Source organism: the organism of the source record quoted next, unplaced genomic scaffold (assembly GCF_019419815.1).
Source record: "Pyrus x bretschneideri cultivar Hongxiangsu unplaced genomic scaffold, Pyrus_bretschneideri_v1 Contig39, whole genome shotgun sequence".
Classification (NCBI taxonomy): domain Eukaryota; kingdom Viridiplantae; phylum Streptophyta; class Magnoliopsida; order Rosales; family Rosaceae; genus Pyrus; species Pyrus x bretschneideri.
This window is the reverse complement of record NW_025999712.1, coordinates 3,435,034-3,453,264: the sequence shown is the minus strand read 5'-3', so window position 1 is coordinate 3,453,264 and position 18,231 is coordinate 3,435,034. Positions and strand designations below refer to the sequence as shown.

Below are 18,231 nucleotides of genomic sequence, written 5' to 3'. Positions count from 1 at the left end.
TCATTGTTGGCATCTATACAGTGGCAGCAAGCAATTGGCCTGGATTTGGGCTTTCCAAAAAGCCGTTGTGCAAAGGAAAATTAATAAAATGGATTTAAAAACTTTAAATTTTAATAAAAAAATTATTTACTAACTTTATTTAATGATTAGAACAAAATCGAAACCAAACCAGCCCCAATAAAACTAGGCGAAGCAGTGAGTTTCCCGTTTGCTTGGACCATTATCCTTTTCTATTTTGCTATTTTCTCATTTTATAAGCCCGGTATGATCGTGAACGACGGCGAGGGCGCCACCCTCGTGACCACAAGGAAGTGAAGGACGAGGAAGAATTCGAAAAGCTCGGGTCGATCCTGACCAGTCTTCCACCGATAACCAGAGTTGCAGATGGTTCTGACCATCATTAGAGATGGCTTGAAGATCGACTGCAAGAGGTACCAGAAGATGGACAAAAAACTGGGGTTTTTCCATCAAATCTCTTATATTATTTAGAATTGAGTTTTTTATGATCTTGGATTTGTGCGTTGCTGATTTGGATTCGATAAATTTTTTCTTTTATGTGCAACTCTTATCTGGATTTTGCTATAGAATCAAATTAACCGAGATTTGTATGAAGGTCTGTGTTCTTATTTGAGATTAATAGGAGGCCGGCCGAGATCCTGCTGATGGCTAATTTCCTTAAATTAGAAGCTTTTATTCGATTTTTGTTGATTATTTTTTCATTTTTTTCACTTTTTCTTGTATTTTTTTCTCTCTGCTGAGTGATTCAGTTGGACATAGGAACATCATGAAGGACAAAGAGCAGAACCCAGGTGCCATCTCTCTCTCTCTCTGTTTCTCTTTCTCTCTTTTATTTCCTTAAATTTTGCTTCATTTCTTATTTTAATTTTATTATTTATTGTCCATATAGTTGCCGAGGAAGTATGCAATTGCAAATTTAATGAACAATTTGAATATTCTTTTAGTTATGTAAATTATTGTTTTCTTTTTGTTAATTTACTCAAAATTTGCTTAGGGAAATTTAGTTACTGGTGGAATTGATTGAATGAATTGATGGCCTATCAAAGAAATCACAATTTCTGCAAAATTAACTGCAGTCTAATTTATGTGAAAATAATAATAGTGGTTGTTAACTTGAGCAGCAGGGCTTGCTCAACTCATAATTGTGGGTCAGCAAGATGATCGGGCAGAGCCCGCTAAGGAAAGTTGTACACTGCCAGTGTTTGTGAATTCCGAACCAATGAGGGAGGAACAAGTGCAAAATGCTGTGAAATTCCTTTCACACCCGAAAGTTAGGGGCTCTCTCTTGTTGTTTACAGACGGTCTTTTCTCGAGAAGAAGCCTCTCACAAAAGAAGAGATTGACGAAGCGTTTCGGAGTGTGCCTGTAAGTAAATTGATTATTGGTGGTCAAGCCGATTGTTAATTTAATTCTCAATGTTTTCGTGTTGACATTGTTTGTTTGCAAATTGCATCGTGTGGAGTTTCATGTTCAGGTGCACAGTTGTGTATATCATTGAGCCATTTAGGCAATTCATTAGGTTTAAGAGAGAAATCGATCTCTTGGAGTCGAAATGTGAAACCCCGTTTTATACATTTTTGTAGAACATGTTGGTTGACTAAAGAGTCACCAACCATTCATGTGGGTATGAAATTTTGATTAGGTTGAAGATCTTTTACACCGCCTCATATTAATAGGGAACAAAATATCGGTAGACATTGAAAGTTAATCAGTTTTTTTTTTTTTTTTTTTTTTTTTTTTTAATGTCAAGTTCTTTGTCTTTGTTCATATTTCATCTTGAATATGGAAACTCTCTTATATCTTCCTTTTTCCTATATAGCATGTGTATTGATACATTGATGAGCTTGTTCTTATATCGTTAGGTGTTTGAAAGGTTCACTAAACCATTGTGCATTCTACTTGAAAATTACGATGGCGTCAATTTGTTATTGGTGGAAAATTTTGGAGAAATTTATGTCTAGTTCCTGAAGTTTTCTTGTACTTGATTTTTGAGCCTGTGAGCGACCCCTAGTTTAGTTTGCAAAGGTGAATCAAGAAATAGACAAAATCCGTTGTCTATTTTCTAATTCTAAACATGGGCACTAGTACAAACCCCCCATGTAGTAACCTACCAAAAAGTATTTTCTCTTCATCCACATAAAATAAATATTGAAATTATTCTGATTCTTGAATTTCCTGTGCTTCTGCGTACATTTATGCACATAATGGATCTTTAATCTAGTACACGAAATCATGTCAACCAAGGGGGCATTGATATGAAAATTGAACCAAAATTGTGAAACTGAGCTAAAATAACCCACACTATTTTTAAAACTACAACAAAATTACACACTATTTCAAAAAACTGAACCAAAATAACTCACAATATTTCTGGAATAGAACAAAAAAACATTGTTTCTGGAACTACAACAAAATAACCACACTATTTATGAATCTGAACCAAAATAATCTACACTATTTTTGTAACTACTGTAAAATAACCACACTGTAAAATAGTAGCCTAGTTCTTAGTCCCCTTTCATAAATAGTGGCCTAGTTCTTGTTCCACTTTCATAAATAGTGGCCTAGTTCTTGGTCCAGTTTCATAAATAATGCCTAGTTCTTTGTCAAGTTTCATAAATAGTGTATAATAATTGGTACAGTTTCATAAATAGTCTCTTTCTTGATCTAGTTCCATAAATAACGTTTATTTCTTGGTCTAGTTTCATAAAGAGTTTCCACTTATTGGTTTAGTTTTAGAAATAGTGTCTCGTCCTTGATTTGGTTTCATAAATAGTGCCTCCTTATTGGTCCAGTTTCATAAATAGTGCCTAATTCTTGGTTCACTTTCATAAATAGTGCCCTGGTTCTTGGTCCAGTTCATAAATAGTGCTTAGTTTTTGGTCCACTTTCATAAATAGTGGCTAGTTCTTGATCCAGTTTCTTAAATAGTGGCTAGTTCTTGGTCCAGTTTCATAAATAGTGTAAAGCAATTGGTATAGTTTCATAAATAATGTCTCTTTTTGGGTCTAGTTTCATAAATAGTGTCTACTTATTGGTCCAATTTCATAAATAGTGCCTCCTTATTAGAAGGAGGATTAGAATGACATACCCTGATAAAAAAAAATATATACGATCAATAATGGTACCATTTGACAATTTGACAACATAAGCATCTAGACATCCTAGTAGTATGCATATATCCCGGATTTAACTGATTCGTCCTTTTAAATATGGCTAAAATAACAAAGACTTGTAACTCAATTAGTTGAAAGCATTCACATTTACTCTTAGAAACTCGAGCTCCTCCCTCATTATCTATAGTAGAAGACAGAAAAAAGGATATGGTGAATGGTGAAAACTATAATTCATACATGATTGTGTTTACTATTTGTTATAATTATACACCAGGTTTATGTCCTTGTAAATGTAAGGGTGGTTTTTTTATTAAAATACTCTTGGTTCAAGCCATTTTCGTTAAAACGTTTCTTCCTACATCAGTTCTCCTTCAAATAATCAAAAAAAATAAAATAATATTTCCTCTCCTCTTCTTGATGGACGAAAAACAAAAGTAACATAATTTCTTTTTTATTTCTTTATGCAATTGATCTTCTTCAACATGAAATCCCAAGTTATGTGGATTGTAGTAGAAAAAGAGAGACATGTGTTTGTACTTTATGTTGCTCATATAATTAATTTAGTGCGATAATATATCAATTAATTTCATGTGATTTGAAAAAATAATAGGGTGAGAGCATGCCATTGGCTTGGCACATGGCAGTGTAGCCACAAGTAGAAATGTGTAAGCATTCATGCCAACCCTAATCAGGCTAACTCTTTGTTGAGTAAGTTTATTCTGATTTTTCCCACAATATCTATATGTGAATAAATTAGATATGAAGAGCTTGGTGTGGTAGAACAACCGTTGATGCAATAGCTATGTTGGAATCTTTGACACAAATTGCATTTCAATGTGATGACAAAAGAGATGAAAGCAGAACAGAAGGGACCTAATTAAGCAAATTCAAGTGGTTGTCAAGCCTTGTTTAAGGTGGTTTTTATTTAAATTAATGTTAGTTCAAGCCTTTTTCATTAACGCTTCATTTTTCTTTTTACTTGAAGAATTGCGAAGTATCAAATTTTTAGTATGATTTTGATGCATTTTTGGTTCATTTGTTTTCAGGTTGTTGCTAGTATGTAACAAGGCGACTTGAAAAGCTGCAATCTAAGACAACTAATTCGTTGATGTAAATCATAATTTCATGGGATATTGCTGCTATGCAATTTTAATTTGATGGCAGTTTACATCTCTAAACTAAGAAATTAATGGGAAAATGTCCTATAGTGGATGGTTGAGTAATTTAGTGGAAAGAAAGAATTTAGAAAAAATAGGACGGCAGTAGTAATGATGGCAGAAAAAATATTATTTGATGTACGAAACCATTACGAACTCATGCCAATTGCGCATACAATTGCAGTACAACAAGACAAATTAATGGTGGTGGTTTCGTGGTGGCGTAGTTCTCCGTCAAAAATGGCGATGGTGGTTGCCTTGCTCGTTCTGTGCAGCGAGCACAGTATCAAGAGAGAGAGAGAGAGAGAGAGGTGAGGGAAATCGGGAGAGTGGTAAAGAGGGAGTGAGACATGAGGGTGGTGGCAAGGTGGTGCCTCGAGGGAGTGGCGAGTGAGGTGGTGATGGTTTCTCGAACGGGAGATTGATGGTGCACTAGAGAACTTGAGTCCTCTCTCAGTTTGGTATCTGGGGAAGAAAACCAAACAAAGCTATGCATTAGCAAAGTTTGAAATGAGGGTTTTTAATCTTTGGCATGCTATTGCCTTTATTTGATCATTCTTTGAATAAAATTCCGATGGACAAGTGAAATAAACTGAATGAAAACTTGGAGAAGAAGTTCTGATTTTTAATATCTTCAGTCGGGGATTATTGTGATGTCTTTTGACAATCGAAATGTGAATGCATTATGTTGCTTAGAACACAAGTCAATATTTTTTAAAATGGAACAAAAGTATCTAGACTCGAGTTTTGCTAAAATTGTTTTGTAGATTTCATTATAGTTAACAAAAAATAAACTTATGAAATCTCAATTATGATTGTTCATGTGCCCCTACTGAGAAATGTTAGGTATGATGGATGCTATAGATAGAAAAATGTTGGCTTAAGGTTGGATTCCAGGTAAATATGTGCTATCCCGGATGATGGAATTGCATAGCATCATAAGTTTCTATATTTTCCTGAACAGATTTACTGAAAATGTTTTTCGAGGATATTCAACAAGAACTTTGATCTTTAAATTTTCTCATTGTTGCAGTCTCTTATGGTTTAGTTAATCCTATTAGCCTATTGTTAGGTCAATTAAGAGAGTGTTTTAGCCTTCTGTTAGTGTTTTGTCTTATATACTTTCTCATTGTTAGATCAGTTGTGATTCTGTGTAGTTCATGCTTCCAAGTGTAAAATTGTTCATACAATCTCACTTTTGCATCTAATTAGTGAGCCAAAAAGAAAATTTTTAACATTTTAAATCCTAATTATCTCTATTTCAGCCAATGCATATTTTTTCCACCTAAAAGTCTTTGATGCATGTCTTTTTTCTAAGTATTGAAACATACATTGTTCGAAATTTGTTGAGCACTTGAAACTTTACAAGTTAAGACTAGGAATTTTATGATATATGATAACTGTTTTCTATGTTTGTTGTTGATTAAGCATGTGGGATACAACTCGGTCTTAGACACTTAATAAAGATTTATTGTTTGAAATTAATGGGGCACAGGTTATTCTCATGATATTGGCTGCAAATGCTGCAGTAGGAGTGATTACAGAAACCAACGTTGAAAAAGCTCGAGGTAACTTTTACATTTATATCATTTCAGAATTCGCATAAATACCAGAAAACATCTTGAAAGACTACCATTTCAAGCGGATCTTTTCTTTCATGCGGAAACCAAGCTTCCTTTTTCTTAACTCATTTTACTAAAGCTTCAAATTATGTTCAATTTGTTGATTGGCTGTTAGCACTTAAGTTGATCTATTTATTTCCAATGTACCCTTTTTTTGTGCATGAATGCTTTTCTGTTGCATGTTTAGAAGATGAATGCATGAATGCTTAGGTAACCTTCTTTTTGTTATGTGATGTAGGACATAGTAGGACAGCTGAAATTAGATTGTATAGCGGAAGTGAAAAGACATAAAACTTAAATTGAAACAAAGTTTGGGAACCATCCTTTCCATTTATGCTTCTGTTTTATAGGACTGGGGGATAAAAACAGTATAGTTCGTTGTTGCATGTTTCATTAATTCAAACTTTCAAATATACACTCTCTTCATTATGCACAGTATGTTGATGTGAAGTGAACTAAATCTAAATAATTTGCGTCTTTATGTCGAAAATATTCATAGTATGTCCTGTGTTACGGTTTCAAAACCTTAAGCGACGCGTGGGCAATTTTTCTAGTTCAAACTAAACAAAGAACCAAATTAAAAACCATTCAATCTGAAAGTGAAACGCCATTCCATCAAATAAGAAAGCAAACAAACATAGAAAATGGGACTAGCTACAACTAGAAGAATCAAATTTCTCATTGTCATAGATAGCCATAATAAATAATTTCATCCAACTTTACCATAGATTGGAGGGCTCCCAGTGACTATATTATTGAGCCGTCTTCAATTCGAAACACACACAAGCATCATTGTTCTCCTTTTTGAACGAAAACTCTCAGATCACGTATCGTATATCAGTCCCTTTTTGTGGCTTTAGAAACCTTATAATTATTTTGATCGAATGCAACTTAATAGAAGGAAGTGGGGTGTTAAAATGACAGAAATAACCCTATAAACAAGTCATGTGCCTCGCACATGACTTACCTTGGCTGAAAAACTTAACGGAGTTAGGATGAGATGACAAATTAATGATTTCAAAAAGTTGGTATAGCAAATTGCTTAAAATTTTAATTTATATGACAAAATGAAAAATATGTACAAATTTATTCGACATTTCAAAAATTTTCCCTTTTCTTAAATATTTACATCTACTAAAACTCAGCGGATGGGTAGTGTTCATTAACAGTGCCCATCCGGTTTTACCCCTTATTCTCTTCATGTGTTTTAGGCTTTAGTGGGTTTGTATGATGAATTGGCCACTTTGCCCCTCTCTCATTTTTGTTCCCGTGCGTGCGTTTTGTGTGGGAAGATGCTTCCAGCATCTTTCATTTTTCACTTTCCTCTTTCTTTTCTTCTCTCTGTCTTTCCGTTTCCCTCTATTTCTCCGTTTGTCTTTCGGTTTTGATTCCAATCGGATTGTGTGGAAGGGTGTTTGGCATGTTTTTCTCGCTGTTTTCCACGAACGAATCGCTCTGTTTCAGGTGTGTTTGTTCATGCGTTGCTTTATTTTCTGTTTGGTTAGGAAGAAATTTTTTTAATTGATTGTTGTAAAGTTCGGCTCTTCACCTATTTTGCTCAGCGTTTTTTTCTATTTCTTCGTGTTTTACATCTGGTTCTTTCGTTTGATTTCGTTTATGATTTGATTAAATTGTATTTTTTTCCATAAGAAAGATTTGCATGCCGTAGGGAAACAATTGGCTGAAATTTATTACACCAATCATTGCTCATATATAAGTTTAAGAACTTAATTACTTTTCATTTCTATAGGTCCTTCATAGATTTTTGGAGAACTATTGTATAAGTTTAAACGGACCAGTATGCAAATCATCCTTGCCTGATATAGTGGGTAAGAGATATTATTGTGTGCTTTTGATGTTGGATGGCTTTTTTGTGTTTTCTTGCCTCTCTCTCTCTCTCTCTCTCTCTCTCTCTCTGACTCACTCACTTAAACTGCAGCTAAGGCACCCAAAAACGAGAGAGATGATCTACTGCTGAGTGAAGAATTTATTAGAAATTGTGTGGAAATGTTCTCTGTTCCAGCAAAGGGGAATGAGACAAACTTGCGAGCTTTTTCCCTGAAGCATCTTAATTTAATAGCCACTAAAGCAGGACAACAACCTTGGGCGAAGTGTCAGCAGAAGTATGCATTCTCTCTCTCTCGGTCGCATGCTGTTGTGGAGTTTTATCATTGTATGATTGATGGGTTTTCCACAGGTAACTTCTATCGAATATGCAGTGCTTTTAAATATGGAGCTCGCAAGCTTGGTTAGATTCTTTCATTCAGAAGAAAATTGTGGGTGACGTTGATCTTTGCAGTTTACACTCAGTGTCCATAGCACAAGCAAAAAGTGACAGTTGGAAACATAATTATTCAGTCATATAACCATTATCCAAGCCTCCTTAATGCTATTCTCAATGCTATTGTCTTCTTATTGCAGAGAAAATTGCTGCGGTGCTAAGCTAGCATACAACATCTTTATTGTCGTAGATGAACGCCAAACCAATTCTCTTAACTAGCAGGTATAGAAATAATACTCTTGACAACACTAATATAAATCATTGTACATTTATGATTTGATTAAATTGTATTTTTTTCCATAAGAAAGATTTGCATGCCGTAGGGAAACAATCGGCTGAAATTTATTAAACCAATCATTGCTCAAATTCGAAGTTGGCAACAAAATAATTTTTCATTACATGCACAATAAATAGTGCTAAAGTGCAAGAAAAAATAGGGTTCAATTCCTATTAATTCTCAATTCTTTTTATCCAAGCCGCTATTAATCTTAATTTTTCATTTGTTTGGGCTTTATAGTACCCATACCAAGAAGACTAGGCTCACTCATGCTAATATGCTTTCTCTTTTGTGTTTGGCCAAATAGATAATGATGCGTGGTAATGGATATGTTTGTCAAACACAATAAAATGGAGTCCTTGGAATGGATTGCCTCACATATCGCTCAATTTTATGTCTATTCCCAACTTAATCCATCCTATACTTATATTTTTATGCAATTTTACAACTTCTTTCAAAATTAGTTTTCCTGAATTTTTTTTTTATAATCTTCATTACTTCTTTGTTTTGCAATTTTAGGAAATGAAACAAAAATAGCTAATTCAGCACCAAAGTTACACCTTCAACAAATACGTTTTAAAGAAATGAAGGTACAAACATTGAAAGGCATGTAAAATTAATTAACGCTTTATTAACTTTATTTTACTCATGTTTTACATTTAATTACAATTTTTACTAAGCTCTCTCTTCGAAGGAATTAGCTATCACTAATATATATCCAAACTATCTTCTTTTCACATGATCTAAATACATGACAGATTATTTGCTTGCACACTGAAAGGTTAGATCGAACATCCAAGAGTATAATACTAGACGTTTCCACTAGAGATATACCCGCTTCACATATTTTAATCTAATATATTTTTTCACAGATATAGAAAATACGGAGAGTATATCTTTAGTGAAAGCATGCCTATTTATACTTTCGAACATTTGTCTTCAACGTATCAATGAACAAACAGATACTTGGCCATGCATTCAGAATATATTAGAAGAAGAAAGTGTGTAAATTGGTAACAACTAATTCATCCGAAGCGAAGACGGAAATGATGATTTTTTCTCCGATAATGAAAATTGAGATTACCAATCTTGATAAATCTGATCCGTCTTAAAATTATATTGTTAGCAAATTCGCTGCTATTTCACGATAATATGATTTGCATAACTTTTCTCACTCTTATATAACGCTATCACTAAATACATTTTATTCGATGAGACACCAATTTCCATCTTTGTTGTATTAAATTACAACAAACTTAGCTTTTCTGGTATTGATCAAACTAAGACGATCAAAATACATTATCCAAATTCTGAACCCCAGGTATGTCTCCAATTTCACTTACTCTTTATTTCTCAATACATTTGTTTGTGTTACACAATGTTACGTTGCTCCAAAGTTTTATATGTATAAATTATGCTCAATCTATTTTAATAATTTTTTAGTTGTTAATATCTATGTACGTTCACATCCCACAGCAATGCGTTGGCATCACTTCCTAGTGAAACCTATTTTGCACAACCACTAACAAATTGTTTGCACCTTTACGCAATCTCCATTAGAAAAGCCACAAGTTTCTCAATCAAGCAAATTGGCATCATAATATCCAAGGGGTGCAAATTAGCCCTCTCTTTTTTTCTTTTCTTTTTCATTTTCTTTTTTTTCTTTTTTTTCCTTTTCTTCATCTAAAATACACCAAGAAGCAGGTGGAGCTAGCACCATCGCTGTCTGTCCGAACATCAAATGCCTCTTTCTTTTTCTTCTGCAAAACGGCCAAAGTACCCAGATTCTTCTTTTCTATAAAAAGCTTGCTACAGACCAACCACCACAGAGTGTTAATGTTTGCCATTTTATTTATTACCATTGGGTGAGTTTAAATTTTGAGATTTGTATTTATCTAAAGTATTAAACTCATATAACGGTGATAAATAAAGTAATGAACATCACCATCATTTGAGTGTGGAGAACAAGAATATTCCTATGATATTGTACGCAAAAGGGAAAAATTTCCTAATTGCAAAAGCAAAATAGAGAGGTAATAATTAGAGGGTTTTTACGCTCTTAATGGTATTTAATTTGCTTGGTAACGAGAATTATTTGGTAGTCAGTCACCTACAGCATGCATGCAAATTGGAGGAGACAATACATGGACCAAATTACACCACCGTATCCTTTGGAACTTCACTTATAGCCCCATGTTCACTTGGAAGACATGAAAATTATGAACAAAATTGTTTTTTCTCCTAACCATGACAAATTTGTAACTCAATCAAGTTTATTTGCTTTGATAATTAATATTTTGGGTGACAATTTTTGATGAGATTCATTAAATACTAACAATTAGTGGACGATATTAATCGGAGTGCGTAAAAGATAGGGCAATAAGTTAAAAGGCGAGTGACACAACTATAAGTCACATTATCGTGACTTTGAGTAGAGTAGCATATGACACTTGCAAAATAGTGTTCCCCAAAGTGCTCAATGAAATTTCTTTCCTTTTCTTCCCTGACGAACAAAGAAAGAAATAGGAGAACACCATGGATATTCCTAGAAGAGTAAGGCCAAACACTAAAGGGAGTATTAGTTTCAAGCGACGAGACAATCTTTGTTTCTTGGTCTCTTTAGACTTGCACTTGGGAAGCTTTAAATTAGCAACAGGGCTGCACAGATTAGTGTTGCCAACAACTGAAATAGCACTCGTATTTTTGAAAACACCTCCAGTTGGTACCACTCCCCAAAATTGATTGAACGATAAGTTCAGATTATTCAGGATTCTAAAGCCTTCTAAAAAATGTGGAATTTCACCAGAAAAAGTATTGCGAGAAAGGTCTAGATCTTGAATCCCTCTCACTGAACTCATAGACAAAGGAATGGACCCATTGAAGAAGTTCCCTTGCAAATGCAGGGCTTCTAAACTCTCACAACCACCAAGGCTACTGGGGAGTTCTCCAGATAACATGTTATCAGAAAGATCCAGTTCACTTAGACTATGGAAATTCCCAACCTCCGGGGGAAGGGAACCTGTGAAGAGGTTATGAGACAAGGCCAAAGAAATAGATAGGGAGGAGAGTCTAAAAACTTGTTTGGGTATTGTGCCATTAAGAAGGTTGTAAGAAAGATACAACGATTGCAACCCATGGCATTCCCCTAGGCTTGAAGGAATGCTGCCCTCAAGATGATTTATATCCAACCCAAGATGGAATAACTTGGTTAAATTTCTTAGGGAAGACGGAATATTTCCTGATAATTTGTTATTGGAAATATCTAATATTCCAAGGTTTGAAAGCTTACCCATGTCAGAAGGGATGTTACCTGTGAAGCTATTATTCTCCAAATACAACGTTTTCAAGCTCACCAGATTCCCTATCCCAGATGGGATGCTTCCATATATTTGGTTACTGCCAACCCAAAACATTTCAAGTTTGGTTGAGAGATTGGATATTGACATGGGCAATGTCCCTCCAAAATTGTTGTCGTCAATAATCAGCCATTGTAACTCGGTGGCATTGGTCAAGTCCGAGAGAAAACTTAAGTCACCATCTTTACCGCTTCCAATATTATTATATTGAATGTTGAAACGCAGGAGGTTGTGAAGCTTTTGGAGATTCGGTACCTGTCCGATTAGGTTGTTACTCCCAACGTCAAAGAGCCAAACACTTGTGAAATTGAATATTGAGGGAGGTATGGACCCAGTAAGTTGGTTGATGCCGAAGTTGAAGATTTCGAGATTAGGAAAACTTTTGCCAATATCGGATGGAATACTCCCTTGAATTTGGTTACCTTCTATGGAAAATGACCCTTTTGTTTAATTTCAGAAATAGTGTGTAATTTTGTTGTAGTTTCAGAAATAGTGACTTATTTTGGTTCTGTTTCATAAATAATGTGGGTTATTTTGGTGTAGTTTCATAAATAGTGTGAATTATTTTGGTTTCGTTTCAGAAATAGAGTGAGTCATTTTGGTTCAGTTTCAGAAATAATGTGTAATTTTACTGAAGTTTTAGAAATAGTGTGAGTTCTTTTGGTTTAGTTTCATAAATAGTGGGTTATTTTGTTGTAGTTCCAGAAATAGTGTTTATTTTGTTCACTTCAAAAAATAGTGTGGGTAATTTTGCTATAATTCTAGAAATATTATGAGTTACTTGGTTTAGTTTCAAGAAAAATGTTCGTTATTTTGTTGTAGTTTTAGAAATAGTGTTTATTTTGTTCATTTTCATAAATAGTGTGAGTTTGTTTCATTCAGTTTCATAAATAGTGTAAGTTATTTTGTTGTAGTTTAAAAATAGTGTTTTTTTTCTTTCCAGAAATAGTGTGTTATTTTGGTTTAGTTTTCAAAAATAGTATGTGTCATCTTGCTGTAATTTCAGAAATTGGGTTATTTCGATTCAGTTTCAGAAATAGTATGTTTCAAAAACATTGTTTATTTTGTTCATTTCCAGAAATAGTGTGGGTTATTTTGTTGTGGTTCTAGAAATAGTATGAGTTAGTTTGGAACTGTTTCAAAAATAGTGTGGGTTATTTGGGTTCAATTTCAGAAATAATGTGGATTATTTTGCTGTAGTTTCAGTGAGAACATATCCGAAGCACTTCTTGGGGGCATTAGTAGCATAAGCTGTGACAAAACCAATATCTGTTTTTTCAAGTTTGGTTCAATGAGAACAATGTCAGATGCACTTCTTGGAGCATTAGTAACACAAGTTACGAAAATACCAATATCTGCTTTTTTAAACTGAACACTGACTATTTCTTAAATTGAACAATGTTATTATCGCTATTTTTAAAACTGAACAAAGTTTTCCAACTTTTATGAGCTAAACTAGCATTAGTATAAAGAAAGTGACGAAAATTGAAAGTATAAAGAACGTGATAAAAATTGAAAGTATAAAGAACGTAACGAAACTAAGATGCTATGTCTAGTGGCTCGGCCCAATGAAGCACAATTGTTTGTTCTAATTAAATTTACTTCCTGTTAACATATATTACAATTAAAAATCCTGAAATGCTAGATAAGATACCATAACTTTATTGTCAATTTTTGTGAGTCTTAAACATTTCAAAAAATGCATGTACAAAAATTTCTTAATAAAACACTAAATATTATAGGACACAAAATTATTGTAGTGCTAAGAAAAGATATATTCTAAGTTGGCAATGTAAAGCTGATAACAAGTAACCAGAAGATAAATAACTTTTCTAACTTATCACTGTGACCGTAAGGCAAATAGATTTGTGATCAAATTTCTGCTGATCCAAGACCAAAGTCTGAAGGGGTTGAAAGCTTTGAACTAAAAAGAATAAACATATTTGTTAACAATGAAAAGAGGTCAAACCATATGGAAATTGGATGATTGCGATACACTATTTAAGATGTATATGTACTGGAAAAGTAATTAAAAGAGATTTTAAGAGATAATTAGATAATAAAAACTCATCCCTCATATTAAAAAGGAGGTTCCAAATGAAGCACCAAACAAATTGAAAAGCAAAAGCGTGAAGAAACAGCTCTGACCGTCTGTTCAAGCTCTTGACCTCCTCGTTTGTCATTTGCCCTCCAAGCCTAGCAGCTCCAGCTTCCGGCTGCCGGAGTCTTCACCTTCATCATTAATTCGATTGGAGAAATTCAATAACAAAATAAAGAAACCGTGAATTGCAAAAATGGAGGAAGTGAAATTGAATTGGAAATAAAAGCACTATCAGAGAAAAGATGGAGGATCGAGAAAGGGAGAGAGAGAGAGAGACATTAAACGGAGAAGGGCATGCCGTAAGGGGCAAAATTGAAAATTCATTGTTTGGACCATTTTGATTGGATTGGTTTTATGTTGAGTTTTGTCGTAATCATTAAATAAAATTATTATATAATTTTTTGTAAACATTTAAAGTTTTCAAATCATTTTCATTAGTTTTCCTTTTAAAATTGTAACAATTACTAGTGAGATCAAGTTTTCTTAATTTTTAAACTTCATGGGGGCTCAAGACTCGAGCATTGATTGAAAATTGTAACATGAAGGTTTAAGTCTCCATTAAACACGTTGTCAGTGGGTCTTTTCTCTGTAAACATCTCTAGCAAGAGAATTCCAAAACCGTAGATATATCCAATTATTAACGCCTCACTTCCTATATCGTAGTTTCTGATTCTTGGAAATTAAAATATGTGAAGGAATAAGTCCAAGTAAATGATAATAACTTTGGCTTTTTTTAGACGACTTCACTAGCTTACTTCCGCTATTGGGACCTATTGTCTAGCACTTTCGGTGCGCCAAGCACCAAGACCATTAAAGCACCTTGATTCTAGAAGCTGACTGGAAACATTTGGCAACCATCCAAAATGAAAAAACAAATACATGGAACCCTATATTTAGGTCACATTATACGTCACAATGGTAGAAGGGCAACCCTACCTATGAATGGAAATTTTGAAGTTTGTACGTTTTCTGAGGGTTGGACGGTGAGATTGATGATTTTCTCATAGTTCCCCTAAAGTATCATTGCAAGAAAGCTTGTTGTGGATGCAACCGTTCTAAAAATTATGACTATTACTAGTGAGATCAAGTCTTCTTAATTTTTAAACTTCATGGGGGCTCAAGACTCAAGAGCATTGATTGAAAGTTGTAACATGAAGGTTTAAGTCCCCATTAAACACGTTGTTAATGGATCTCTTCTATGTAAATATCTCTAGCAAGAGGATTTCAAAATTGTAGACATATCCAGTTATAAGCACCTCACTCCCCATACCACACTCTGCCATTCAAACATCAGAAAATGTTGTTAGCAAACTGAGAACAAAATAGTTGAATTATGCAAAATTTATATATATATATATATATTAAAAAAAAAAAAAGGATATTGTGGAGAGGATGTGAATATTTACCTAAAACCACATAACCAAGCGTTCTGTTAGTCTAGCAGAACTTGTTTGATTTGTTGAAGCTTTTATACTGGTCAGTTGTGAGAGAAACCTTGCTAATCAAAGTCAGAAACATGTCTAGTCGACATGTTGTCCAATAGAACAGTACTTGGCTTCAGATCACAATGAACTATTGATGTTTCACAGTGATTATGAAGATAATCGACTAATCAAGAGCACAAGCAACATCAATGGCAATGCTGAGCCTTTGCAAAAGATTTAAACTCTTGGGTGCCTCTCTTGCTTCTTTCAATATCAGTCGGTGGATGCAGCCACTTCTCTAAGCTTCCTTTTCCATGTACTCATAAACCAAAGCCTTGAAATCATTACCAAGAGAATCAACACTTGAATATACAGTTATAATCTTGACGAGATTTCGATGCTTGATATTTCTCAAAACCTCACATCCAGATATAAAACACTTTGCTGCTCAATGGCGTAACAAGTTAAACACCTTTACGGCGGCAACCAATTGAGCTCTATCATCAACATCGACAACTCCCTTGTACACAACCCCAAAACTTCCAGCACCAATCAAAAATTAGCCTCAGATAATCCATCAGTAGCTCTTAGCAGAGTAGCATATGAAACTTGCAAATAAGAGTTTGTTATTGTACTTAACGAAATTTCTTTCCTTTCCTTTCTTGACGAACAAAGAAAGAAATATGGCAAAACACTAAAGGGGATTATTAATGTCAAGTTTCGAAATGATCCTCCCTTATTGGACTTGCACTTGCAGTTGGAGATTGGCACTACCTCCGTAAAGCCTGGTGTTGCCAGTTATCGAAATTTCTTTTTTTTTTTTTCTTATCTTAATGTTGTACAATAATCTGAATTATCTATTTCTGTGTCACCTTTTAAAGTCTAACTTCGCCAAAAATCAAAGTAATTCATACTTGTTTTGTCATCTAATTGTTATCCAATAAATAAATGAACCATGTTTTTCAGTTAAATGTTGAAATTTCGACAACGTTAATTAAATAGTTAAACGATATTTTATTTAGTTGATTTTTTTTCAAAGTTGGTCTCTAGAGGATGAGGTAGAAAGTATACATGTGTCCGATTATCTTGCAACATTGCAGAATGAGAGAGATGCAAGAAGGCAGAGTGCAAAGATCCGATTGAGAGGATCCGTACCATTCCACATTCAACAAACTTAAATATGGTAAGTAAATTGTGTGTTTGAGTAGTCCTATATGGCATGGAAATTTTATAGTTATCGGTATAAGTTTCAACTATCATGAATAGTAGAAAAGACATACAAAGAATGAAAGGGATAATGACAATGATGGACCTGGCTTCTCTGCCCTCCCAGTTCTCATATACTCTCATCTTCTTTTATTTGTACAATCACGATTAAGCAACATCAATATTTTATATTACTATTATTTTTTGTCTTATTATCTTTATAAGAAATTAATATAAAATGTTGAACCGCAACCGCACAAAATAAAAGGAGAGAGAAATGTATAAGAACTGGAAGGGCAGAGAAGCCGGATCCGACAAAAACCATTGCATGGTGAATGCACAAGAACGAGGGCATGTTCGAAATTTTGACTTGGTTTGTGCCAACGTGGATCGCGGACCGTGTTTTACGGCGGGCATGATTAAATGAGCCAATCAAATTGAACACTAAATTGGTCTTTTCAGGAAAAAGAGCCTCTCCGAATAATCAAGATCCCATTTGAGCTTTTTAAATTTCATTTAAGGATAAAAAATTATTATACTTTTTAAGAGGTCAAAATAGATGATTTATTAGATGAAATTTAAAAAATTCAAATTACTTAATCCGATGATCTTAACGAAAGATATCATGAGAGAATCTTTTTCCGTCTTTTCACATTGACCGACGAGTCCCGGAATTTTGGGGACTGTGCTTTGGGTCTTTGATTTTGTACGTAGGGAACTGTGAACTACATGCGCATCGTACTGTGTGATCGTATGATTTACTGGTCAAAAAGTACGTACGGTGCAGATCTTGCCGTAGACCAAAGACCATAATCCAAGGAAAAAAGCCTAGTTTGGTAGCTAAATGCAAGTTTAGTGAACTATAAGTCAAATTTAGCAACTCTACTCTCGAGAAATGCTGAAGAGATTTTCTCAATAGTAAAAATTTTCGTGGATTTTATGTTATCTCATATTTGTTTTCACAATATTTTATAATATTAATGCGAAAATTAATGTTACACTGTAAAACGACAAATTGTTTATTGACACAAGAATTAACTATAGAGTCGCACTTTGATAGAGTGTCATTAGCATGTCCCTTGTCTTCTGTTACTTTTATAAATATTCTAAGCTATGAGTCCAGGAAAAGAGGATCAAACTGGACCCAAACTTGAATAAGGAGTCGAACACACAACACCGACTAACAGACCTAACCAACATTTGCATCACAATTTACACTTCTTCACTAAATTTGGACAATTAGTTTTATCCTTATGTAGTGATGCATTGCACGCCTAGAACGCGAATGCTCATCTAGTGGATAACAAAAGGCCAAGAGTGAGGCAAAAGGATGGCATATGTTAAAACTAAGGTTTTTGCTTTCAGCATTTGGGACCAATTGGGCAAAATCCAAACTTTTGAAAGAACCGAAATTAACTAACCCATCAACTACCATAAGAAATATCAAGAATTTAGGGCAACAAGTCAATTTCAAGTGAGCTCTTTCCACATGGTCATTAAATATATTGATTGGATTTTCTATGGTTGCTACCAAATACGTGATACTTCGAATTTTTTAACTTTTAATATTTAAGAAGTTCGAAATATTGTATACTTTGAAATACCATAGAATTTTGGTCGATACAACCATACACATTCTGCAAAAGCAATTAAAACTCAGACCAGAATCCACC

At 34.1% G+C, this 18,231-nt stretch overlaps 1 protein-coding gene and 1 pseudogene across 8 annotated transcripts; one reads left to right on the top strand and one right to left on the bottom strand.

Moving 5' to 3' along the window:
- Positions 1 to 153: 153 nt before the first annotated feature.
- On the top strand, positions 154 to 10,982 carry LOC103940856. 8 transcript variants are annotated; one of them, XR_007251002.1, is made up of 11 exons: positions 154 to 431; positions 768 to 809; positions 1,143 to 1,383; positions 3,745 to 3,799; positions 3,892 to 4,048; positions 4,181 to 5,859; positions 7,664 to 7,742; positions 7,853 to 8,036; positions 8,111 to 8,250; positions 8,335 to 8,416; positions 8,991 to 10,982. XR_007251002.1 is itself a non-coding variant. In XM_048564625.1 (4 exons), the coding sequence occupies exons 1-4, from the start codon at positions 7,141 to 7,143 to the stop codon at positions 8,411 to 8,413; spliced, it is 579 nt and encodes a 192-aa protein (XP_048420582.1). In that variant the 5' UTR covers positions 5,868 to 7,140; the 3' UTR covers positions 8,414 to 8,560. The 8 variants fall into 8 exon arrangements, 4 of the variants coding, with proteins under 4 accessions (XP_048420582.1, XP_048420580.1, XP_048420579.1 ...); XR_666377.3 differs by having other exon boundaries at positions 155 to 431; positions 1,140 to 1,383; XR_007251001.1 differs by lacking the exon at positions 3,745 to 3,799 and having other exon boundaries at positions 155 to 431; positions 1,140 to 1,383.
- A 4,352-nt stretch (positions 10,983 to 15,334) lies between these two features.
- Positions 15,335 to 15,905, bottom strand: LOC125468526 (annotated as a pseudogene).
- Between the last annotated feature and the right edge of the window lie 2,326 nt (positions 15,906 to 18,231).